The sequence below is a fragment of the Xenia sp. Carnegie-2017 genome, unplaced genomic scaffold, assembly GCF_021976095.1.
Source record: "Xenia sp. Carnegie-2017 unplaced genomic scaffold, XeniaSp_v1 HiC_scaffold_1, whole genome shotgun sequence".
Taxonomy (NCBI): domain Eukaryota; kingdom Metazoa; phylum Cnidaria; class Anthozoa; order Malacalcyonacea; family Xeniidae; genus Xenia; species Xenia sp. Carnegie-2017.
The window spans coordinates 6646026-6673960 of record NW_025813402.1 but is presented as its reverse complement, the minus strand read 5'-3'; the positions used below and the strand labels follow the sequence as shown (position 1 = coordinate 6673960).

At 31.8% G+C, this 27935-nt stretch overlaps 1 protein-coding gene and 2 long non-coding RNA genes across 11 annotated transcripts; 2 read left to right on the top strand and 1 right to left on the bottom strand.

Moving 5' to 3' along the window:
• Positions 1–734: 734 nt before the first annotated feature.
• LOC124437008 (bone morphogenetic protein 2-like) lies at positions 735–26113 on the bottom strand. Of its 9 annotated transcripts, none has more exons than XM_046987025.1 (6): positions 26052–26113; positions 21739–21802; positions 15921–16011; positions 9191–9290; positions 2565–2924; positions 735–2045 (listed from the first exon to the last, which is right to left on the bottom strand). In XM_046987025.1, the coding sequence occupies exons 5-6, from the start codon at positions 2863–2865 to the stop codon at positions 1240–1242; spliced, it is 1107 nt and encodes a 368-aa protein (XP_046842981.1). In that variant the 5' UTR covers positions 2866–2924; positions 9191–9290; positions 15921–16011; positions 21739–21802; positions 26052–26113; the 3' UTR covers positions 735–1239. The 9 variants fall into 9 exon arrangements, with proteins under 9 accessions (XP_046842981.1, XP_046843011.1, XP_046843019.1 ...); XM_046987055.1 differs by having other exon boundaries at positions 2565–2882; XM_046987063.1 differs by lacking the exon at positions 9191–9290.
• On the top strand, positions 15694–17664 carry LOC124437063. Its single transcript, XR_006945569.1, has 2 exons — positions 15694–16066; positions 17286–17664. It is a non-coding gene; the product is annotated as an uncharacterized LOC124437063 (long non-coding RNA).
• Positions 26114–26180: 67 nt separating the features above from the next.
• On the top strand, positions 26181–27568 carry LOC124437335. Its single transcript, XR_006945658.1, has 3 exons — positions 26181–26487; positions 26878–26984; positions 27256–27568. It is a non-coding gene; the product is annotated as an uncharacterized LOC124437335 (long non-coding RNA).
• Positions 27569–27935: the final 367 nt, after the last annotated feature.

The window sequence follows — 27935 nt, the reverse complement described above, 5'->3', positions numbered from 1 at the left end:
TTTCGTTAACACATTAACGATTGTGTGTGATGAAACCTGCCTTGGTATAAGAAACATAATTTTGACTTAATGTACTTTATGAAGGATGAGAAAAGCAAATACGAGCGTAATTCTTATGACCAATGGCAAAAAATTCATTTGCATTGAAGCCCGTTTAATCAACGTCTTCCCAATTTCGTAATAATCTCGTGTTAGCATTTAAAAGTCATTTCACAGCCCCATTGATCTCCATAGAAAAGTAATTGGACATTCCAAACATTTAAAGATTTCACACGATTGGTCAATTTGTTTACAAATATATTTACATTATGACTCGTGCCACCATTTTGCGCAACAACAAATGAACGTGGCGAAAAGCGTTAATTGCAAAAATGTGATAGAAATCCGGTAGTAGAAAGAACGCTTGAGCTTGCTACCATTATAGCGCAATGACTAACGCATGTGTTGTCACTTTTCTGACACGGTCAAACAGCGCAGAAAATTGGTGCAAGTTTTCTACACAAACCATTCCAACATACTTTTTGAAAGTTTGAAAAAGTTTCTATTCACTATATTTTTGATGCATTCAACGACAGACTCTCATCATGTGAAACCATTATCAAAAACATGCAACAAGGCAAATGCAACCTAACCCAAATCTCGACCCAAGTAGTTAAAAATGGTGCTGACTTCTGCTATACGAACAAATATTCGTTGAAATTCTAACATTGATGACAGTTATTGGAAAGACAACATTGTTTCTAACACATATAATCAAAATCATTATATTTACAAAATTCTTTACAAATATATCCTGAAATAATAATATTAATAAACAATAAAAATATACACTATACATTGTTTTGTTTTTCGTGATATAACGATGATATGTACTATAAATTAATGTTTATATGACATCATGTTTTGGTAAAATTTGCACACACAAGACGAGTGACTTCCTAATCCCGTTTCCAAACCCATAATCTCGTTTTGAAGCAACTCGTTACACCACATTGGACAATTTGCTCTAAAAGGCAACATCAGAAACACCTTTTCTGTTTTCACAATCTTTTGGACATAGTTCTGTTTTGAGAAATCGTAAATTTTGTTCACTATGAAATCTGTTCCACATATAAACGGACCATACTTTGCACATGCGCAGAAACTAGGGATGCGAGTGTCGCAAGACATAGTTAGATTATCTGAGTTGAAGGAAGAAACAAGTGCTGGATAATTCGTTTTCCTTTATATTTTATGATATTATCTACATCCACAACTCGTCACAGACATATCTGGATAATCTTTCAGTTCAACTGAGTTACCTTTCTGAAGCAACAACATAACAGACTCAAGTTCCGTAGGCACGCAACACGCAGGTGGTATTTTATCACGATATTTCTTCAAACTATGAACCAGGGTTTGTACCATGGCATGATTTGTAGCGTTCATATGATCAACCAATGGATACACACATTTTCCTTTGCATAAGTAAGCTGAATATGTTGAAGGTTGAATGACCCAATCCCATTTCAAATGGCCAACGAAATCAATGACCAGATCAAAACGCTGGCATTGACCATTATAATTTTTCCATGACGGGGACGCGTTACGGCGTTCACGCTTTTTATGTACATGAGTTTTGGGATCTCGTGAATATACTGCAAACAATGGTCGATGATTGGCCCATTGCTCTATGTTCATCCAATCTGGTTTATCGAAATGAATATGAGATGCATCTGCATAATGCCCATTTTCATTCATCAATTCAAGCTCTATACCATAGTTATCTTTGGGTGATTTATGCCAATGTTTTACCGCTTCAAGAATGTCGTAGCTTAACCATCCGAACGAGGAACCATTAAGCGTCTTCGAGTCGAGTAATTCTCTTTCCCCAGACGGTAAAATCTTATAAAGATTTATGAAATGGCTCGATTCCATCGTGGAACGATTTTTATAAACACGAAACTCGGCTTTAACTAACTCCTCGTGCCAAGGAATGCTTTTCATATCAAGAAAGACGCTCCTCTTTGATCTTACGTTAGTTCCACTGTTCCTCTGCGGTAAATCTAACGTAAAACAAAGACCGTTGTAATTAATCCTAAACCAAGAATAATCTACTTTTTAAGATAAGACTTCCTATAGCCATTTTGCAGAAGCCTAAAATTTACAACCCCCCGGTTCTACCAAGCGAAATTTCCATGATACTATCAAAACATTGTTTCCGTTTAATTTACAATGTCTAAAACATTTCATAAAAAGCAAACTACCGTTCTTTCAAGCACGATTAGATATTTCGTAGTTTTAAACTCACAACATAAATCGAATCAAACTTCCATTTTATAATTACTAGACAAATTTAACAGATGTGAATTTGAGCGCATGCCATGACATCCTCCAAATTGGAGGAAGCAGTGAAATTCTGCATGCCAATTATTATGACAATAAAGCAACGATCTAATAGCTCACGATACGAAAAACTAAAGCATTAGGTCTGCATCACGACTCAGATGTGAACATTACATATTATTTTATAGCGCATTACAATCATTGAATTATTATAATGCATTTGACGTAACATTTCTAACCTTTGTGATAAAAAGAACGAACTGTATTCGCGGTCGTTGCAAAATCTTGAAATATCATATTTGTCGAGATGTAATTAGGATCACGCACACGACTGTTAAATAAATCTAACATATACTGCGGCACAGCCAATTTCTTTGAACCTTGTGGTTTCTCCTTTATTCCAATCATATCGAGAAAACGTTGTTCAAAGGCTTTCAATTTCTCTTCGTTTATTTTTTGGCTTTTTCCCGTCTCCACTAGAACACTTCTTGTTTCAACAAAAGCGACATGTACAGTGATAAAGAAGCACAAGACCAACATTCTTGATAAAGTTTGACCTGCAGATTGAACGAACGACGTCTATGATGAGTTGATGAATTCTAAACAGGAAATGGTTTTACAATAAAAGTCATAGCAAAGTACCCCTCTCCGACCCCTTACTGAGATGCTTTTTTTAACACCTAAAGATGATATGTTAAGTGTTAACTCCGACAAATATTTCTCTAATATGTTAACTACTACAAAACAGTAAGTCGAAGAGGAGGGTGAAACACCCACGTTTAACTCTTACAAAGCTAAAAACCAAAGGCAAGAGAAAACATAATCGGATATTTCAATCTGAAGCATCAATTTTTTATTTTAATTCACACATCAAATGTAATGACTGTCTGAATTCTTTGCCAGGAAAAGGCAAATGTGAAATTCCATTGTTTAAATCTGTTTTTAAGACCTATTTTAACAAAATGGATTGGCTCGATTGCAAAAAATCCTAAAGGAGAAATGATGTAATCTTCTATTGTTTAACATACGTAGATGAAAAAAACAAAAATTCTTCACAAATTTCCAAGCATTATTTTCCAAAATAGATCGGCTCAGTTCTTATTTCAAATGCCCACATGCTTTATAGACATTTTTATAGACAAATGAACTAGCTTTGGACAAATGAGGTGTGACAGACAGTTCGATTTAGAAAAGCGACAAAACTATTTTTCTTCTTTACAAATGAGCTCCAATAGAAACAATAGCAGTTTTGCGCAATCTAGCGCACTTTCGTATATTATAAAATCATGTTTTGTAATTCAAACTGACAAACTGCGTTGGTAATTTATTGTAGGTATCTTATCAAACAGACATCTTTTGCGTGATTCGCGAAACAGCCAATGTGCGAAAAATATGCTCTAACAATTAAACAGCGCTGAGTTTGTTAATTATACTGTCTTTTCATTATCAATAAGGGGAGAAAAGGTACAGATCACTAAGAAGTATTTCTTAATAGAAACAAGGCAACTGTATTTAATCACTCGATCGCCAAAACACAAACGAAAACCCGAGTAATTATTTGAGGTTTGAAAGATAAACGCAAAGAAAGGAAGACGATGACTTTAATTGGCGTTGCGGCACAAGCAGTCAAGCAAGGGGGATATTTATATAAACCATTCGAATCATCAACTTTAATTATGATATCAATTAAATTTGAGTTAAAATATAGAACTTGCTCACATTACAACAAGTGCCGCACGCGCTAACAGACATACGTTCACTATATATAGCAAAGCAATCAATATTTTGGATAGTTTGCGCGCGCACGTGTTTGAATTTATCAAAAGGTGCGAACGAGCACGCATGCGTCGACAAAAGTGAAGATTCACTGATAATTTATAAGAACAGCACGTCGCAATTTTTGTTCGCATTATGATAACAATAATTAACTAGATGAATAAATAATATACAATTAAAGAACAAAATTGAGAAGGCAAGTGAATAACATATAAAATATTTCTCTATGTATAAAAGGAATACTTCTGAACACATACTCGGTAATGTAAAATTTTGATGGGCGCGGTTTCTCCGCCTATTCAAACAACTAAAACTCGTCAAAAAATGAACAATTTAGCAGAATACAGGGCATTTTAGAGCAATTTCGTTACATTCATTATAAATAAATTAACATGCATTATATTGCTGTTGACAACTTGTGTAAAGACATCGAGCAACAAATATCTACATGATAAAATCAACGACACAAATGCAAAGTACAGATTTAACATAACATATGATTAACAGACCGAAGTACTTCAAATATAAAATAATTAAAGACAATAAAAAGCCTTAAATATACAAGAATAATTGAGCATAATCTTTTCAACTAACCAGACAATCGAAGAAGATCAAACATCAAAATACATTAGAGATGAGTACAAGCAACACAACAGCATTCACCATCTGTCACATATGGCATATAAAGGCCCCAGCAGAGGCAATGATAAATAATGACGTTTACGTAATGGATGTATTTTAACGCGTAGCACAATTACCTATTTCAATTGAAGATTAATGGGGTACGATTGCACATAAGGAACAAATTTTCAAACAGTTTAATACCACGCATATTTTACCACGTGGGGTTCAAGAATGTTCGAAGACTTGTGGCTTTATTGCTAAGCGGTACATTGGCAAGAATTTTTCCATACACTCCTTGCTCCCCCCCGGTCGTATACCATTCAGAATAATTTTGGGTGTGTGAAGATGATGATGATGTGGTTATAGGTTGTGTCAAAAAAACACACGCCATTACACATTTATTAATGCATTTTTCAATAGCAACGCCTTAAAATTACGATCCACTATAGTAGATGAACTAACAAAGATGAGAGAAAATTATCGATATCAACTTTTACTACAAGTTAATTTAACATTGCCGTCAAAGGTTAAGAAGATTTTCTTGTCAATACTTGATGACTGGCATATTTTCGTGCCAGACTGTTCAACTGAATCAATATATAGAGAATATCATGTATGGTATCAGACTCCTTAGAGTGTATACCTGGAGGGCTAGTGAAAATCAAGCTGGCTGATACTATTACAATGAAAATCTCTCAAAAAATTCGCAGATTAACCTCGACTTTTTAATATTCCCTATGATATCAACAAGTTTGATGTGTTTGTTTTGAAGACAGCAAAGACTATAATCGCATTCTTTTAAATGTTGTTTAATGACGTTGTAAGAATGCGGACAGTTTAGCATGCCCATAAATATCAAACACGACAATATAACGAATAAAATGCACAAAAATCCTGTTGACGCAGATTGCACTATAAAAAGATGTCTGATTGACCAAAAAACAAATGAAGTATTAACAAAGGGGGCAAAAAAATTTTTAAAAAGTAAAAAAAATATGATTATTTTGAAAGCATCTCTTTGCAACGAATGTTAACTAACAACACAAACGAGTTGAATCAATAATAAATGACGTCATACACTCAGCGACCGCAATGTCTTTGAGATATCAATAATTATAGGCATGTCCGTTTTACAAGACTAGAATTATGTATGACCATTTTAGAAATACACACACATGCAAGTAATTGACTTTGAAATTCAAAAAGATATAATATACAAATTTATACTGTATATGCCCGAGTTTCCATATTACTATGGTATTTTAATACAAAGTATACACTGTTTTTTAATTTTTCTGTTTCGTGATGTCTAAATCTAAAGGAGGGAAGATCTGACAATGTCAAAAGTTTGCACCACAATGGCAAATAAATGAAACATTACGATAACAAGCTGCTATACATAAATTTACGACGATATCAAGGAATGACGGCAGTTGTCAATGAAGACGATCAAAATTATTTCGTTATTTACTGATTTTAATCCTCTTAGTTACCAAGCATAAAGTGAAAAAATTCACAGGCTTAGCATATCATAAAACAGCAAAAGAGAATTCAGCGAAATTAACATTTTTAAGTGATGACATAAAAATGTCTTTCTTTATTGTGAAAGTTCACTGCTTAAATAATAAGTAAATGACATAATTTTACGATGTATTGACACGAATTTCCACAAAATACAATCTTCTTATACATTAAACAAAACACTATCTTTACCATATTCTCAAAGCATAAAAAATACACCAAAACCGTTACATTATATTGAATAGGCATGGTGGTACCTTATGATATAAAACAAAAATTGAAAAAATTCATGCATTTATTGAAAATGAACTCATTTAGAAAGATGAATTCATTCATCAAGTAAATGTACAGACCTAGAGACTAACAACTAGCTAATGTAAATATTTGCCATAAAAAACACGATATATGTAAATATACAGCAAATCAAAATAAAAACACAACACACAAACATACAATCGCCAAGTCCTACCCACAAAGAATAAAAAATATATAAAAAATTATAAAACATGAATATTTCACTAAGGGAATATATAAAACACGTATGCTCCTGTATAACAGATCAATTTAAAACATATATGTTCCTCTATAAAAGATCTATAAAACATATATGTTCCTCTATAAAAGATCTATATGTAAAACATGTATTTTTCTTCATAAAAGATCTATAAAACACACATCTTTCCATACAGAATACAACAAAAAAGATATATTTGCAGCTTTAATTCCTAGTAGCCTTCGATTACATTCCTTAAAAAGCCCATATGTAACTGCAAACTATTTACACCAAAACATGAAAAAAGCTTGCGGCAATTTATACACGGCATTTCAATATACATAGACAGCAGTAAACCTTCTCTGAGATCGCAGTTTAACAATTCCTTTAGCCGGCTCATCCAAAAGTAAACATAATAGCAATATTGCTGAGTTTAATTCAACAAACAACAAAAAGAAACCTCTAAAAATACATATAAATGAAAATATAGCCACGCGCTGCTGCTAAATCATTAAATTTCTCAGTAAATCAACGGTTTATTTTCTGCATACAGGATGGCGTAATTGCTAATCGCTTCGTCATTTGTAATCGCAGCAAACATATTAAAGAAAGTGAAAAGACGAAAAAACGGAGAGAACGACATTATAAAAACGTCATAACTCACTCGCGATCCAAAGATAAAAAACATGACGTATTAAAAAAATTCCTGTTTACAACGAAACATATAATTTCTTAACGCACAAATAAAGTCTTATCGTGCTGTTCACAACATGATCTGATTTTTTCTGCGGTTATAATTTCTCTGCGTTGCACCAGTTGACTACCCAAGAAAATAGAGAAAATTAGGAAGTAACACAGCTAGAATTTAACTGGCTAATTGAACAGTAGGTGTTTAACATCAGCCAATCACGCTATGACTTTTAGTGTTTGTGCGATGAGATTGTCGAGTGGCAAACGCTTTTCTCAAAACAATTAAGTTAATCTGTTCTTGTGTTTAAAAAGGTGCAGAAACAATGAGTAAAGCTACAAGCACTTCCCAATCAAGCTAAAGGAAACAATAAACGGATATTTCCTTCACTACAGGACAAGGAGGAAATTCAGTTTTAAATTCCATGTTATTGAGATGTTACGGAAGGCTTTGGTATTTTATGGGCGTTTTCTTTCGTAAGTAGTTCTTCTCTATTCGATGAATTCAGTAACTAACAATAATAAAAACACTAGTGTATTGATAGTCGGAAATCTTTTTAAGATATGTGACGTTTTACGACCTAGTATAGCGCCAAAATTCACTTTTCATATTCCTCTAAACGGATTTCAAAAAATTAGAATGGAACAATTTCTAATTGAACAATTTCTAATGGAACAATTTTTAATTGATTAGTTTTTAAAATTCAGGCACAGAAGTAATGCAACATAAAAAATCATTGATTGCTTCACATGTTTTCCTGGATGATGGCGTGCTAAAATAAAATGGCCTGAAGCTCCACGAATACCCGTTCGCTTAGCGTATCATAGTAATTTTAAACTTATTGAAGACAAAATCATTGAAGTGGAAGTAATAAATTTGTGCATATTGTATTATGTTGCATTAGAACACCATGCATGACATACAGGTTGTTATGTAAACACTTGAAAGAAAGCGAAAAATCTAATTAGCTCCTTGCGCACGAAGAGTACAACGTTAAAAAAGCAAATTTTTACGACTCCACTCATGTATATCACGTAAAGATTTATAAAAATTTCTGTTGATGGAAACGATGGCACTTAACTCTTTGGGAAACGTTTATATTGTTCTCTACGACAAAAGAGAAGTGTTCTTTTGAAAATGTAACGAGATCAAAAAATCATTTTGATATTCGAACCTTGCATTTTATAATTGCACTTGATTTATAACGCAGTTTTTAGAATTGATATAAAACACAAGTATCTAGAACATACTTATGGACGTTTTTAATAAACATTGTCAATGCTTGCTTTTTCCCTGAAGGCTGTCAAGTTGCTTTGACCCCGAAGGCTGACAAATTATTTAAAACAACAAATCAAGATTGTAAAGAAAATGTAGACGTTGAGTTAAGCCTATTCGTTTAACACATATGGTTTAACATGATCAGAAATAGATCCAAATCTCAACATTTTTGCCGTCAAGATACCAATTTCGTTCGTTTAACGATTAAAGAAAAGATGACAAGCGGGGAAGTTGCGATTTCAATCAGTCAACACATTATCTTGATCTTTCCGAAGCATTTCACAGTCAATGACATTAAATAAATGATCGTAGCCAAAAAAGACCGACCTGTGGTGTGTAAAATAATTGAAAAACCTGTACAACCTATACAGGAAAGTACATGGTTGGATAATTTGTTCAATTGCTCACAATGAATAAACTGGCACAAGCAATATGTCTCGATTAAATATCTTATATGAACAAAGAAAAGTTTTAAAAACACTCACCAAAAGTTGATAGAAGTAAATGAATAATGGTGCAGTAACACGTCAACTTGTGGCTATGTATTCAATCTTTTTCGAAATGAATTTCTTTTGCAAGTTTCACCTTGAATATGAACAGAAAGTTCCTTCAATTTTACAGTAGAAGATAATTTTAAATTTCCTAGCTCTACCTTCGTCCGAAAGCTAGTAACAACTGACGACAATGCGTTATCTCAACCACTTATATATCCGCTTTCACTGGAACTAATTGAAATCGAGGGGGTACATATTAATGTAAACAGAACGTGAATATAATACCTAAAATTTAGATGCTATACCCCTCCTAGTCACAAGTAAATCATTAAAACAACATGAGAACGCATACCAAACGATAAGGTTAATTACGATCGACCCGAAGGCCCCACAGGTCTCCCAAAATGTGTGCAACGAGTCATTTAACAACGGCACAGCGAATAATCATCGTAAATTGTTTGTTCCTCGTGACTACTGTGGTGCTTTATAGTAAATGGTTGGGTAATTCTATCGTGAAAGCGTGTGGTCGAAAATTCCATTGAAGTGTGCAGTAACGTTATGATATGAATCACGAAGGCAATTTAATCTATTTCTCGTGAATTTAATTCTGCCTGGATCAATCACTGCTTTAATTAATCAACTACATTGTAATCCCATCAAATTTGTTAGAAGACCAATTTGACGAATCGACAATTCGTCGAATAGTACACTTTATTACATCAACATTTCAACTACATTTAAATGTTTCAATTAAAACGTAAGATGATTAAAATGAAAATAAAACGTAAGATGATAATGAAAACGATTAAGTTAGATATGAATAAAATAAAGCAATGTTTCAGACAGGAAGACGAACATAGTATGAAGTCATTGAAAATAAAAAAAACTAAATATTCTCTAGTACGCAATTATAACATCAGGAAGTTGTTCCTGTGAAAAAAACCAAACGTATAACTCTCACAATTTGCGCATAAAAAAGTCAAAATAAGTACTAAAGGCGTGAATTTTATTGCTTATTTTCTTTTCATCATTATAAATAATGACTAGTTTCTATACACCCCGCTCTCAAGTACTCGAAATCAGTAATACGACGAAAGATATAATGTATCTAAAATAGCACTTAAAAATGAAGATATTGAAATCCTTCAAACATAATTAAATGATTGGAACACTTCAAAACATGAAACATTTACTGAAATTCCATTCATCCTCTAAAGTTTGCAAAGAAAGTAAATCTTAAGTAATCTTGAACATAAACTACGTCAATGGAATTAAGACGATATACAAACTCGCCTGTGGCGAATGACTTGATTTATGTAAAGTTTATTTATTTATTGAACATAACTGTCTTTAATGACGAGAATGAGAGAAAATACTTGCAAGTATTTGATGTTATTTAGGCTAAAAAATAGTTCGAAACAAAAATAAGGTAGACGATAATAAACCATAGGAAAGGATATAAGTCAATGCTTGTTTTGAGCAGATTTAGTTGGCTTACATCAATATGGAGTAGTTAGTATTATCATAAGGATTAAAAATATCAAAAACTTTTGTTGACATCGTAAAATGGTAAGAAAAACACTAACTTATGTCTTCACGACTAAGTCATTCGTAAAATTTTCAACTGTTTGCATACAGAACATGTTTTTTGCCTACTGCCTAGGAACAGTTGAATTCATTGATGCACTTATGTGAACAAAGCAATATAAGCTTCAATTTGCTGAAATACTCTGACTTACACAGAGCTATGGTCACAAGGATACACTTCAAACTATAAAGATCTCTTAATTAAGGATTAACGCACATTTCAAGTATCTTCCAAAGGAATACATCAAAAGTAATAGGAAAAATATTGAGTATTTCTCCTTAATGTCATGCGAGAAAATTCTTGATCTTGCAATAGGCAATAAAAGCATAAACGCCACAACACAAATAACGGCTAGAAATCTCGCGCAGAGAACAAACAAAGACCGCCTTCACTGCAATACGCAACTTATTAAGGAGTGTTGAGATCCGATATGAACATATGTTTCCGTATAAGGAATGGAAACGAGAAAGGAAAGGCTGAATTCTGGCATTAACGAAAAACACAATTTGATTTCATGGAGCCCACATATCACTATACCATAAAATATGAGTTTAATTTTCGCTGTAATAGCTAAATTTCTTGGTTGGAGCAAAGATGAGAGTCCCTTGTGTTAAAAAAGTGGAAATGATTTCGAAAGATTTAGGTCATTTATGAAGTTGAAAGCTTTCTTTTCATTACAAGGAAACAAGAAGTTGACTGTGAGTAGAAAACGGAACAGAAACATGAGATGATGAAGTGATGTGCAGATGAATATAAAATAAATTTCTGATGATATAAATACAAAGAAATTCCAACTGTAAAATTCCACAATTTCCATGAAAACAAACTCACGCAAGGCAAAATTTTTAATCCACTTAAGAATGAAGACATGTTCTTCAATGTGCATCAAAATTTGCCAGTCATCAAGGCGTAGAATTTTCTTTCTGTAGCCCAGTCTCCAGATTGAAAATTTTTTATAAATGTGGAGTTTTTTCAAAGGTTTCGATACGAAAATTGGGAAGCAGGGAGCACGAGGATTTTTTTTATTTTGATAAATTAAAAATACCATCCGCGTGTATTAAAAAATAAAATTAAAATCATTCATGGAACGATTTTGTATACTTCTCTATGAGTGTATGTGGATGATATTGAGCATTCTATAACTCTTCCCTAACCACAACCTTAATTTAGATTAACAAGAAAAGATCCAGCTTAGCAATAAGAAATATTTTCAGAAAAGATAACGACTTTCTGCTCATGATCAGTCGATGATTTCATCTTGGCATGTGTATTAACCACGTGACTTATCTAAAACTTACTACCATAACTGCTGTAAAACAATAGAAATTAACATAATGTCCTAAAATGGATCGACCCCTCTTGTAAAATATGATATGTGTACTGCCGGAAAAAACCTGATATGTTTTCATCATTGCTATGGTGTCCAATAAATAAAGACCGCAAAGTCGAATAACTTCATCGTTGTAGTTGCCTATATCAAAACAATTGTTCTTATTTTTAATAAATGGTTTTAATGCAAGAACGTTGTCAGTGTTTTTGCATCAGCCATCAAGCAGTATATTCCTAGAGATATTTTCCTTCAAAGTTGATGTAACTAAAGTGCAAATTGGTTCAAAATATACAAAAGCCATAAGCGAACGTATTGCTCAACTGTTCAAAGAACATTTTTCCGTTTTAGTTTTTGACCACACGCAAAGACCCACAAATGGAATTAAAAAATACCAAACTTGCAATATTCAAAAGAGATTGCATTATTGAAAATATTGCAGCTATAACAGGATCATGATCCATTAAAATGATCGAAATATAAACGACCAACCATTCTCCAATATTACAAGAAGAGAATTTTTCAGCGATTATTTTTTAAAGTAATCACATTTGTAAATTGTAACATCTCTTACAACTAATTTTAACGAAAAATGTTGGCAGAAAAGAGAGCCTTTATAAAGAATAACTCTAGTTCATTATAATCTTCTTGCTATGGGTAAACAATCGTTTCTCTCGTCTCAGGCCCTATTCATTTACAACGCGACTTAGCCATGATAAATGAAACTATAATATTTTCTAAGAGCAAAGACTATACATGAATGAAATTCAGTACGTTAAGATTGACCTTGCTTTAAAAATGTCTTCTATACACTTATTTAAAAAACTTCAGTCTTACAAGTGATATTTAGTACGACTGAAACTAAAAATTCTTCATAAACATACTCTTACGTTAGATTGTAACAGCCATAACATTTGACGGACGAAAAAGAATGAAATTAGCATTAAATTTGCTTTGACTTAAGTAAAAAGTAAGTATTGACCTTGACTAAGTGTTTAGGCGAATTCTAAAAAAAAATCGATAAACATCAATGTCTCAAAATTTTTAACATTTCCCTATGCATATTCCAGTAAAAAGCTCCATTCAATTCTTACTATTTTCTTCAAAAACAATTACAAAATTATTTCTCCACCACACCATTAACTTCAGCATGTACATTTGGGAATCTTTAAAGTTCACCAAATCATTGCATTAAAGCCGGTTGTAAACGAGTATATTTCGTGTGACAAACTTTTCTTGACAAAACAATAGCGTATGAATATCATAAATTATTTTGAACATGCTTCATTTTGAACAAATAAACTTTTCATAATTGCTATAGTAAAACATCCATAAAGATTTAGTGCGTTAGTGACAAGCGTTATAAATAAATTGCGCGAGATAATCACTAACAAGTAAGTCAACCTACAAATCATGTATGATAATGACACTTTAATTATCAATTCTGACAGCATCAATATGATACAACCAACTTAAATGTTTAATAACAAGACGTTGCATTGTTGCATGATCGTTAATAAAAGCAGTAGAAATATCGAGATCACTTACAATTTTGTTGTTAAAAATAATATTCAAATGAAAGCTTGACTCAGTACTCTGCCAGTTTCACTAACTTTGATTCGTATAATGCCCAGTTAATATGAAATAATAAAATTGAATACCAGACAATTTATATTAGTACCGCCAACTTCCTCAACAAAGAAACTTGTCACGGAAGCTTCGATTTACATTCAATTCAAAACAATATTTTACTTTCAGGACTGTCCGATACCAGTGCCCACAAGTTTCGTTCTCTTTCAAAGAGATTATAGTCAATCTCAGGAAACGACCACATTTATCAATATTGTCATGTTGGCATAAATTTCGCAATGAGTTTGCATAAAAAATAGTTTGCTAATCACTTTCTGTTCTGCAGTTTGATGAGTAAAACGTTGAGAAGGAAGGGTGATGGTTCAAATCCTGCCGTGTCCAACATCGCGCGGAAATGCGAGGTTTAAGTCCCACACTGACTAACAACTTGGAAAACATAGCAAGATATGAAAAAATCAACTGCAAATGCTGATCATGCCATTTTAGGCCGTTTTCAGGAAAGGAAACCACAAAACTAGCGAAATGACTTTGTACATCCTTTCATTCTATTCCCATTTTTCTTTCCAAAAAATAAAGCAGACCACAATTATATAATATGATGATAAAGCATTAAACGTATCCAAGTGAATAAAAAATTTTCAAAGAAGAGCAAAACTATTTCTAAGAAAAACTAACATAATGGAAATGTAACGACGACTAGAAGCCAAAAAGTAAAAATGATACCAGGTATCGAAATATTTAAATGTGATTCTGATATCTCTGTTAAGATTTATTCAATATTTTCACAGCTTAAAAGCACATTCTCTGTTTTCCACATTAAGTGTAACATGTGACAACTTGGTGTAACATGGGATAACTAGATGTAACATGGGATAACTAGATGTAACATGTGATGACTAGATGTAACATGGGATGGCTAGGTGTAACATGGGATAACTAGATGTAACATGTGATGACTAGATGTAACATGGATAACCAGGTGAAACATGGGATAACCAGATGTAAAATGGGATAACCAGATGAAACACGGGATAACTATGGAATGAACAACACAAACATTTGCTTAAGTCAAACATTCAGCAAGTGAGTTAGCAAATTTACAAGTACACCCATTGACAACGTCATATAAACATGTTTCATATAAACATGAAGTACACGTTAAGTGAGAGCACACGTATCGATACCGTTGACTTTTTATCAAATCATTGTAAAGAAAATACTGAATAGGAATTTTAAGTATATCAAAAATCGTCAAAGTTAAACAGGAACCAAAGGAGTAAGGGAACAGAAGGAAAAGGCAGGAAAGGGAACTAAAAAAAGCAGGAAACAGTCGCTTACTTAAAAATTTACGTCAATTCACCGTCAAAAAGAAGTCTTGTCTATTTTCGCAAGATCCATAAGTGGAAAGAAGTCATATCTATACTGGAATATTAAATTCATCATCACAAGAAGGAAAGTAATTTCCCATAACAAATAAATAAAAAAAAAGTTTACTTTTGTTCATATTTCTCTGTCACAAACCATTATATACTTTCCAACATTGCAATTTATTGTATAAGGATGTTCGAAATATGAAAATATAATAAACAATAGAACGTGGTTTAAAGTGTTAAAATAATTCAATGAGAATTTTGGCGGATTTCCTTATGAATATTATCGATAGTTCTATATATAATCTTACACGTAAGTGCTAAATATATTCGAATCTTTACAGAATCCTATAAAATTCATGCATACAATCTCTCCAAAATAAGACATGAAATTCTCACACAATGTCAATTACAATTAACGTCACAGTACACCCCCCCGGCTATTGACGTAATCACGAGTATGATTGTAAAATGTATGGTCCTCCTACGCAAGAAACGTCATAGTTTGTCACATAAGGTTCACTATCTTGAAGGTGTAAAAAAAATGTGAGAACATATTTAAAATATTTCTATGGTATTAAATATTTGTAACCTTCGCTAAAATATTTCAAGTGGGTGAGAAATGTATAAAAACGAACAAATAATCATAGTGCTAGATTGTTCTGTGTCTAGTACTCCGTTTTTTACGTCTCGTTGAATAATTCGATTTTTATAGAAAATGACAAGATAGAAACGAGCTTTGGACAACACATGACACACAACGTGTTGAGTTTGCAGCAAAGTATGTTATAAAAAACGATTAAAAACTAAAAAAGTGAATAAAGCGATGTACAAGAAAAGACTTACCTTCAAAGCGATGAATAGTTCGATCAAAACCAAAACAGATTTACTGATGTTCCCTTCAAATGATGCAGTCGTCAGAAGTCATAGGATTTATCTGTTCAAAGAGCAAATTTAATGAGAGAGAAGTTCATGTTTGGATTGTTTATGAGGTATATAAACACACTCTAACCTATTTTTGTCAGTCATATTAGGCTAACAATTTCCTGATATTATCACATTTATAACTACAGGATAAATTTATTATAATAAATGAAACAACATCCGTATACAATTATAGACTGCTGCATAGTGGAAAAGCAGTTATGAAACATAACTTTAGTATTTGTGAATAAAACCACGCAGTAAATACATTAAAGTATAATTATTTAATTTGTCTTCCCACGTAGTTTACGTGCAGTGCCGGCGTTGTGGGAATAAAGCCTGATTCAATCCTGTTTAATAAACATAAACACACTGAAGGAAAGACTTTGATAAAACAAAGAAAGCAAATAATACCATCTAAACATTGACAGAAGGCGAAGAAAAGGAAAATTCAAGAAAATCCCTTTCCGTTTGTAAACTCAAGAACAAAATGGGAAAATTCTCAATCTCCGCTAACGAGAAAAGTAAACCGTGTTTTACAACAACGCTAATCAACAGATCTTCATAGACAACATAAAAAGCAAACATTGTTTAAAGCACCGAACAATCTACAAATCACCAACGCATTTAAGTAATTTCTAACATGGATATTAATCGTAGCTTAAAGTGACAAATTGGATAATTATATTCACTGTACTTCTTTTTTTAAGATAATTTGAAACGAAAAACCCCCTGCAAACGGCGTTATTTCGAACACTAAAATAATAATTACATATGTATTATCTGAGACAATTAAATAGGTAGTTGTCTAAATCCTATAATATGATAAAAATGGCATAGGTTAGCAATAAGGATTTACTGAACAACCTTACCAGACATTGTGTCCAGCAATAGTTTGATAAAAGAGAACGATTAAAATGGGAGGAGTTAATTAATTATAAGCAAAGATCAACATATACATGAACAATACAAGTTGAATGTGCTCAATTTCTAACTCTTTGTTCTAGTTCAAGTGTGTCGGTATCTCTTATCGTTTGTTTTTACTGAACAACCATGAGAAAATGCAATAATAAGTCTATTTTCGAAGCAATATCATAGCTAATATGTATAATGTATAAGGGTTCAAAGCTTCTTTCATGAAACTACCGACTGCAATGCAAAAGTTCACTCAACGTTAGGCAATTGGAGGAAGGTACGTCAAACATCATTAAGAATAATGAAAGACAAATATTTTAACGACATTGTTCTTTGATTTTTCATTTATCAACTCAAAGATATCTTTTATAGAGAGTTTGAGATTTCGAACTTGAAACGGAAGCAAGAATATCAATAACGCGAAGTAGAGAAAATGGAATGAACGTGCACAAAAGGACGATGCTTGAACACAAAAAGTGCACGAAATATAAAATAAAGTTAAGCTAACAAAACTGACCACAAAATAAAAACTACCATCAACAAATGGATCTAAGAAATAAACAAAAAATAAATACACAGTAAACTATGCGAACATCGAAATCATTATCTCTTCATAAAAGAACGATAATAACCTGTAACATCGCAGTGATTTATCTCAAATCTTTAAAATGTAAGATGTTGAAATAAACACTTGTGTGTTCTATTGTTAAATGGCATGAATTCAAAAATAAAACATAATAAATACCGCAAATTTAATCTTTCAATAGCTAAATGGTGTGGAGATAAATAACCTGTCTGGCACATATATTATGTGAAAAGTGGGTACCATTTTTTTTTATGTCAGAATGAGGTATTTTCCTATTGAATCACTGATAATCTTGGTTGGACATGTTCAAAAAACTCGACTTAAGAGGCAAAATATAGCTACACTAGATTTTCATTTAGTAAATTGACATAGCCTGATAAAGATTTTTAACATCGAGTAAATGGTGTTAACTTCTTCAACACAATCTAGAAACTAACAACACGTAGATTTTAATCATGCAACTTTCGTCATACATTTAATAACAATACTGGCATAACGCCAACATATGCAAAGATCATATGCACATATTACAATCATTTCCTTTATTTCTAACGAAAGAAGAACACTTATCTACAACAACTGAAATTAAAAATATTTCCTGGCTTTGTATTCATGCTCTCAACAGACCCTTAATAAAAATTTCTTAAAATCTATACACTCATAAGAATTTTTTACATTTTAATATTGAACATTGTACATTACAAGGAGTTACTTTCACAATTTTGATAACATGCAAAAATCAGTAAATGTCTTTAGCAATTTATGGTTGAAAAGATATCCCAAAAAATCAATCAACTCGTGTTCACTTTTATTCATGTTGTACTTCATAAATAAGGCAGATTACGTTTACCACAAGACTACAAAAAAAACCCACAAAACCGCTCAAAACACACATAGGAATATTTTCTTATAACACAATCAACATATTTGAGGTGTAATGATGATGATAAAGATTATTATTAAGGATTTTATGTCATATCATTCTATAGTAACACTAATTATTTTGTGACTTTCAAATATTGTAATGTTCAAACAACTAAGATTCATTATTGTAGTAAGAGATACAAATTTCTTTAAATGATTTTTTTTACACTTTCCCCTTTATGCATTCTCCCTTCATGCGGAGATTAAGTAAATTGAATAATGTTCACTGCAAAGATACTATATTCATATGGTACGAACTAGCATAAAATAAAGGAAAGAGATTTCTGATTAGTTTAATTGAAATCATAAATCATAAATCGACAGAATGAAGTTTTTTTCATAAATATCAAGCAACAACTATTTAATGATTAATATGGTTAAATGGTTAAATGCACTCTCATCCTCTATTTCTAACAATCACGTGTTCCAAGTACAGCATAAAGACCTATACAGTTACAACTTGGATGAAGTAATTAAATATAACAAAAACGAAATCTAAAAATTGCAAAACTATCTCAATTTGCCTTTATCTTTATTGAGCCGACAGAAACAACAACTACAGTCAGGATAAATGGCTGTAACAAAACTAATGTTCAGGTCATTTGGTCTTTTTATTCATGTAATATCATGGTGATAAAGTGATAAAACATGATGAAGTAGATCTTCAGATTTTCACATCCAACAATTATTTAATTACGGAAATGACATAACATCCTGATAAAGGTAAGTAAAATAAAATTCAACAACAACAACAGCAAATATAAGTAAGATTAAAATTCTATTACAATGACTTGCATAATACCTTGAACAACCTTGTTTTTAAATGTCAAATATTTAATTATAATATGTAGTTTCCTTGATATCAAAAAAGATTAGATAAAAACATTAAATGTCGTCAACTTGTAACGAAATATGCTACACAGAGAAACATTAATGTAGATATTTCATAATTCTTGGTGAAGATTATTTACCATCTTCTTTGAATACAACAGCCAACGGTAAAGAATGATGAAAATATTCTTACATTTTCGGTATTATTTAATCGCTATTTATATACATTATCCACACACATACCATTCATTATCCACCTGGATCCACCCTTGTACACACGGAGAAGAAAAAAAACTAGCCTCTATCTTTACTGAATATAGAACTCGTACAATAACCGATAAATATACGAAAACTGAACGAGCCTTTTAAATCTGAACAAAAATTGATTTCTATTTACAAACAAATCGTTAAATATATCTAACATACAATAAATACTGTTTAAGCTCGGCTTGCAAAATCATGAACACAACACTCTGCTTCGTTTCAATATACATAAATAGTTAAAATAAAGTCAGGAGAGTCACTTAAATAAATCGTATTAAATCTCGAAGCCACAGAAAACATCATGTAATTGATTTATCATATGATATAATGTGCATCTACACAGGGAGGTTAGTTTTGGAACAGGGGGATTACATGAACAAGAGGGGTTAAATAAACCAGGTGAATTACATATGCCAGACATTAAAACAATACGAAGGTTTTCTTTACTTTTCCCAAGTATCTCTTTATTTCGATTTTCTAGAGGAAAGATCACTGACCTGTATATCAATAGTAGCATTTTAATTTAATGACGGGAGAAAACAGCGAGGTTGTTGTTAAAATGAAGTCATTACCAAGTGACAACTTTTTCATTCCTCAAGAGAAATCATTTTCAAAACTTTTATTTAGAGTCAAAAACTACGAAAATTGTTTAAAAAGTACTTTTCAACAAAAGGCGACAATGTTTTAATTTTTACACTTGAGAACTCTTTAACATTTCACTATTTCTGGCTGATGGTAACTTTGCTTTCGTGACAACCATTAATTACTAAATGTTAGCCTTTGGTTATAGCATACCGCACTAGCCCTAACACATCTCGGATAAGAAGAGATTATTTACTTTTGAAGACTTTGATGCGGCGTGTATTAGAGGAAGTACGTTATTTTATGTCGTAAATTCCGCATTCTCGTTGCTCTACGAAAGTTGCAAAGAAATAATAATGCATTGTATTCACACAAATAAAAAATAATTTATATACTTTCAAGCATTTACGACGGCCATTAATTTTGCTGTTAAGAAATTTAACCCATCGAGACAATTGAATACTTGAAATTATTATACCACACCCACATCCTTATAGTCCATAACAATTTATTGTGTTGTCGTATTGATCAGTTCATTTATTATAAATTTATATTTTATACGACGACAGAGAATGATATTTAACAATGTCTTTTAAACCAGTGAAGCTATAGCTGCCTTTCATTCAAGTTTTAAGTCCATTTTATCTGTCTCGTTTAGAAAATATACATCAATCCAATCATAAATGATGCAATACTTTAAAGTGTGTTTGTCTGACTTGCGTTGAATCGTGACATAATTGCGTGTCATCAAACAGAGAATTTGGCGATAATTCAAATACAAAATGCTTTCTGGACTTAATATCAATAAAACTTATTGCAAAAAAGGAATCCTAGTAGTAAGTTTTTGAAAAAATGAAAAAGAATTTTGCTAAACAGACAGTGAACAGAATCAATGCAAGTATGTGAAATTAAAGAAAGTACACTTTATCTTATACGATCTGCATATATTGAAATTCTAACGGCAGAAAAGGTGATTTTACAAATTAAGAGACATGATTCGACATTAATGGTGTTCCAAGAGCATTTTTCTCATTCCATGTCCGCACAAATTGAACCAAAGGAACAAAAAATCTATCCATTCTATTTAAAAATGTTCAATTTCTGAAATTCTTAGATGTATCAAAAGACGTTTAAAGAACACATGAAACTATTTATTGAGGAAAATGAAACAATGTACATGACAAACATATTCACATATTATAATTATAAATTTCTTTTGTGTATGAAAATTTATGAAAAAAGGTTCGATTGATTGTTGGCTTACGTAAACATGTATACATAGTTAAAACCACAGCGTTCAGTAAGCTATAAGACTATACATTTGACCATAGAACTATGGTCAGTCATTTCATGCATTTGTATCTATGTAATTAAAGGTAACTAACGATATATTTTGTGTTATAGCTATGTAAGACCTGCAATAATTCATCTTTTAATATTAACTTAATTTAACTTTCTGAATCGCTATGACAATCGACTCCTGCAGAAACATTTATAAAATCCCTAGTCTACTGAGGTGAAACGTCACAATACAAAATGCAATTCTTTTTCAAAAGTCTTAAAATCGCGAACATAAAATTGAGAGGAAAATCTAAAAGGATCTCTCGTTTATGAATATAAGAAATGAAATATAAATACCTTAATAATAAAGCTCCCGGGTTAAACAAGTCCCTTGAGATGCTCTCTTCCAACAAACTTGTTTCTGAAAGACAAGAACAAAGGTCTCACTTTAAATAACATGTTTGAAGGCCGGAAGTGTAAAACTTGATGTTACGAACTGTCTCGTACAATGCCCTAAAGGCTGCATGTATATATGATGTCAAGTATGTTTAAGACGAATTTCTTGTAGAAATTGATCATCGCCTATGTAAAACAGTGAAATAAAGGATAGAAGGGTTTTTCAAAATAGACATGACGACGATCAAGTTTTGTTTCCTCATTTAATGGGGGAACACAACTACGGAGACTCTCTTCGTCACGATTTCGCGGTAATTCTAGTGCAGTTTAATATTTGGTTAACACATTATTAGCCTTTTAATCCGATAACCATTTCCAAATACGTCTGCAGCAAAAATATCAAAGATTTTTAAAAACAGTCGAGAAAAGGCGAGAAAATTTTACATAGTTATACATGGTTATACTCCTTTGTTGTTCAAAAATTATAAAATACGCCACGCTGAATTTCGTGAAATATGAATTATGAAACGGTGTTATTAAAGACATCAACATGGGAAAACTTCGCCATTCGCCATTTAAAAGGCAGTCATTTTTAATCCTTTAATAGTCTACTGTATGCAATTTTATACGATATAATATATATGAAATTCAAAAATTCTACATATAACTATAAAATCGTTAAAGTGCTCAGAAAAAACTTAAATAAATGTTTATGAGGATACATCATAAACATATAGAAAGAACTCGTACAGATTTGAGAAAAAATTGTAATTCTGAGTCATTTGTAAGTTCAGAAAACAGGAAACAATAAGCATTCATTTTATGATCGTCGTCGCTTCGTTTGGATAATCAATTATAATACAGCGTCTGCCTTCAATAAAAAAGAAATAAATCCGAGTGCATTTAGAAGAGTTAAAATAAGTTATCATCATGTGTATTGTTGTAAATAACTTCATAGTTTACTATACTACTTTGTTTCAGTAATTTCTTTTCAAGTCATATATGCTTCGAAATGTACAATAAATGAAAGAGTTTGGTTAGAAATACAAAATAAATTTAGTTGCATTCATAAAGTCATTGGGTGATAAGTTAAAAATCAATTTTCTATTTTTCATAATGCATTCTTTCTGTATGTATCTCACCAGCTTGCCTTATGTTGCATGAACATTCCTGTACACTCCATGTTTTTTTTTTCGCAGCCCGGATATGTTGGACCACACGCAGTGTGCTGTTTAACAGTTTTCAAAGATCACATAAAAAGGATTAGCCAAATGTTATTAAAAAAACCGCATATTAAAATACGTTAAATTTATGAATTCGAGAATCGTCAACAACTAAAAACGGATAAATGGATTAATAAGCGTTCGACAAAAACTGACTGTTCCTATTCTTAAAAAGCTGAGGCACCTAATAATTAACTGCGCGTCTACTTCTTCAGCCATACTTTGTCAATATCTTTATTAGTGGATTTGTCATATACTCAAGCAATGTATAGATTGTGTATCTACAGCAAGAACGAAGGGTACTTAAAGAAAATTACTCCCAATAATCTTTGGAAATACATCGATAAGCGGGTGAATTTAACACCAATAAAACATAAACACTGCAATAAAAAAAACATCTCCAAAAACACTAGGTACAAAATCTGTCATGACACTGCAGCTTCGTTACTAACTTATTCCATACAATATGTGTATTCATACAAAAAACTTACTTTGATAAATGTTTGGAGGCGAATTTCATTAAGTCAAGTTTCCGCTTTAACATCGATAACAAGCACGAATTTGTTTCGAACAAAAATTTCTTGTTGGTAAAACACTTCCTCATGCAGTTGCAGTGCAACAGTAAATTATTCCGCACATTCCTGAATGAATACTTATATATTCGTCTTTAAGTATAGAAAATGCAAGCTTCTCGTTTCAGTACGGTAAACATGCAATGATTTCTGGGAAAGCAACAAGTCAATAGAAAACATTTGAGGAAAAACGATTAATTCTTCAAGAACATAGCTGTCGCTTTTGAGTTAATTGGTATTTTAAAATCAACTTGCATCTACTAAATCTAACATAATCTGTCATATTTCATATTAATGATTCACCCAAGAACCATTTACCTCGAAAGTGTATAGTATTATGTATTACGGTAGTGAAAACTACTTTCAATGTGAAATACTTGACAAAAAACTCCCACATAAAACAAATTAAGCCTACATGGTTTCCGAGCATTCATATACCTCTTCGCCGATCAATTATCTTTGTTAGATTTAATTATCAAACGCCCAAGGCAATCTTTTTGAGCCCAGTGACTCTAGAGTGGTTTATAAGAACTTTATCTCTTCGATACAACCTAACAAGGCTAACATACGCATTATTTTTCATTACACAGATATAATTCATTCTGTACTAAAGTTGCCATTGTATGCAATTAAGAAGTTAGAAAATAACGTCGTTTATTTTGAATTCTTGCTTTCAATGGTGCCGATACGAAACAAAACTATATGATTTACATTACTGAGAGCGTCTGACATGTACCTTATGCTAAACTGTTGCACACACAATAAAATCATGATAAACATGTTAATATACGAAATTATGTCATTTTGCATACTACGAAATTTTACAAATTCATATTTTTATGAAACACTACATTATAAAGTAGTTGAAAGTGCATATAATCGCATAAGTTTGGCTTTAGAATTCTTTAGTCAGTTAATCCGAACACAATCTTTATTCTCACTTATAGAAGTCAATGCACTGAGCAAACTGCGTCGAAATGATTTTTAAAAAAACGTGACTCAGGATTTGATTGAAATTATCGCAATTTCAATAGGAACACAAGAAATTCTTGAAGTAGTATCCCATTAACGATTCAACTTTCTTAGGTAATTGTTTTTTGCAAGTATGACTGTGTGAGTTATGTTGTCCTAAGATGTTCAGAACAACGAAGAATTTATGGATTCTCAAAAATTCATTAGCAAAACAAACATTTTTGTCCAATATTATAAATCACAATCATTAAATCTGCACGACAAAGTTAAGTTAAAATTCTCAGTAGTACTTTGCTTGTTTGAAATAAGTTTTTCGCCTCAAATATTTTTAAACTCCAATTAATGAATTTCATACATTCATATTAACTTTTTCAAAAACTTTTCAATGTTGAGCAATTAATTTTATTAAGAATTCAGTTGACATTAGGGAAAACTTTGGTTAAAATATAATACATTATATATATATGGCAAAATAGTTTGTGTACTTTAAAAAACTATTTTATTATTTGAGAATGCTATGAGATATTAATGCAAATCCAAACTTAAAGTGCTTATGAAACGAAATTCACCTAATTATATTTGGTATGAATCAAAAGTTTAGAATGCATTGAGTATGATGAGCATTTAGCTTTTTTCATAACTCCTATGGATGAAATTGTTTGGGGCACAAAATGGCTGACAATTTTAGTGTGACGGTGTCATTTTTAAATGAGATTTTCTATCCCAAAGAATTGTTTTTATCCGTTAAAATTTTTATTGGACACTTTTCAAGGTTTACATAATGCAATTAGATGAAAATATGAAACCATGAAATTTCATTTCATAACCACTTAAAGGAGTGATTTAATTATGGACTTAGAATTCAACATCACAAATAATTAGAGGTGTGAAATTATAAATGAATTGTAGGAAAATCCTTATAATTCAGATTGGTTTGGATCTCAAATCGTTTACAAAAGCTACAAGTCATATTTAGTAAATTCAACACAGTTTCAACCTGAACTAACAACCCAAATCCCAAATCTAATCCAAAACCTGACACTATATAATCCAAAACCTGACACTATATAATCCATCCTAAATCTAGCCATAACTGAACTCTTGTCATTAAAACTAAGATGGGTCAATTTGATAATAACGTCACAAAATGCCAATTTTATTATTCTAAGGGGTGTTTTCCAGTGCAACCCCCCCCCCCGAAACTTCTTTTGCTATCAAATGACACACCAATGTAAAATATAGAATTAAGTCCCTCAAGATGGTAAATGCCAAATTCCACATTTTATTGACATAAAACTCCAGAAAGACATACTAAATAAATTAAAATTCGATCTTTTCTTCAGCATTATAGGTAAGGAAAAATAAAGTTTGATAGCATTCGTATTTTAAGACGTATCTGCTTCTTTAGGTGCTTGAAATAGTGACTAATTTTTCAAGGGTTTTGAAGTAGATTTATTAACTGCTTAATACAAGTAAAAATGGCTGGGAACCTTTCAGGAAAACTTACCAGAAAACCTTCATTGTTCTTTGCCAAACCGAAGATTTTCGCCAACTGGCCTGACTGTGTTTTAAAATATTGCCATACCATTATCTCATTGAATGTGTAACGTTTTGAGGAACATTTTGAACAGGTTTTGGTCATGTGATTAACATGTTTATACGATTTTACAATGATAAAATGCTGTAGCAACTGAAAATTACATCTGTATACCTTAGGCGATTTGCAAAGTTTGATAATTGACCATATAATATAAGAAAGAGCTGTTGCAAACTTAGAAATCCGCGATTTGAACAAACGTAACGTTTACCAGTTGAAACCCGACGTTTCGTCTGACAAACGTGACGTTTGAAACCTAAACAAACGCGAAAAATTCGGAACAGTTACCAGTTGAACGCAATTGGTAATAATTGGAATTAGTGGAAACTATCTGCTAAAATTTCAGGTATGCAATACGATCACCAACAGAATTTCAATTCTTTTCCAACTTCCTGGTGATATATGGTGAAATAGTGCAGCATGTTGCAAAAAATTTTGTGGTTCTATGTTGTTTGGGGACTTAAGTTTTACCTGTATTTAAGCATAGCCAGCTCAATATATGGGGACCGATATTCATATATTCATGTTTTGGAGTATTAAGCTTCTTTGAAATTGATTGTTTTCTGGGGATTATAACATGAATGATGCCCTCAACCCCACCCCCCACCACCCCCACCCCCCAAATTATCGATGCTGGTTATGACACTGGCTTCTTTCTAAACAAGAAGTGTCCAGACACCTACAAATTCAGCATTTTTCTTAAATGTTAATGACATTGAATAACATGTTTTTACAGGCATATATGAACAGAGCTTTCACTTCAACATGAAGCAAACTCAAACCTTTGAAAATAGAAATGTTCTGATATTTAATGCAAAAGCTAAACAACCAAGTGGGCTTCGGGTAAGGGAAGAAAGTCAACATTAGTTATAAAATTGTATGAGTATATATAACGTATTGATCATACTTTTACGACATAACTTAGTTGTAAACTTTGGTGCTATTTGCACTTGATAAATCTTGAAATTTACATGAAATATGAATGAATATTTTTTTGGAATTGCTCTTCATAAATTCATGGTTTCAAACAGTAACTAAAAGATCCCAGTATGGTCATGCCATTTGAATTATTGATGGCTAAAGTTACAAGTGATTTAATTTTGAATATTTTCAGACTATTTCCAAAGTCACAGCAGAAAAAAAAACATGTTTAGACATGCATGGAGAACATGTGAATTGTGAGAAAATAATTTTATTATTGTTATACTTTCAACTTTTTTTAAAGTATGGTTTTACAGCCTGGGCAGTAGCAGATATTCGGTATGCCTCTAATATCTAGACATAATTAGTGTTTGGTTTTGCTATTCTGAACTAGCTAAATGTGCTTGTAATTTAGACAATTTATGCTATTGAAAATCATGCGAGCAATTAAATATTAAAAGAAAATGGCCAATGAGGCTATTTACTTTTAACAAACAAGATGATCAGAACTCATGAAGTAGTTAATTTTCCCAGTTTTCCCACCATGATAATAATTTTCTAAATCTCATTTGAATTTTTGGTGAACTTTCCTCTATTGTTTACAATATGGGTTACACTCACAAGCTAGGAAATTGAAAAGCAACTTAGGAACATGAAAATGCAAACAAACATTGTTTAGAAAAGAAACAATCCTACAGTATTGTGTGGAAGAAACATAGCACAACATTCACTATTTTCCCACACTAAGTTTTCGTACCTAATCCATTCATTGATGTTAAACCAACTGAGTATAGTATTTCACAAAATGGGTACCCACTGGGAATACCATGTTTTTTTGGTAAAATTTGCACACAGTGTACACCCCCAATTAAA

What these genes read in the sequence shown, in the direction of transcription:
- LOC124437008 (XM_046987018.1), bottom strand. Translation starts at nt 4,720, where the DNA reads ATGTTTGATCTTCTTCGATTGTCTG. An exon ending in TGATCTTCTTCGATTGTCTG is followed by an intron (nt 2,883 to 4,695) that starts GTTAGTTGAAAA and finishes TTCAATCTGCAG; the next exon opens with GTCAAACTTTATCAAGAATG. An exon ending in TCGTTCTTTTTATCACAAAG is followed by an intron (nt 2,046 to 2,564) that starts GTTAGAAATGTT and finishes GTTTTACGTTAG; the next exon opens with ATTTACCGCAGAGGAACAGT.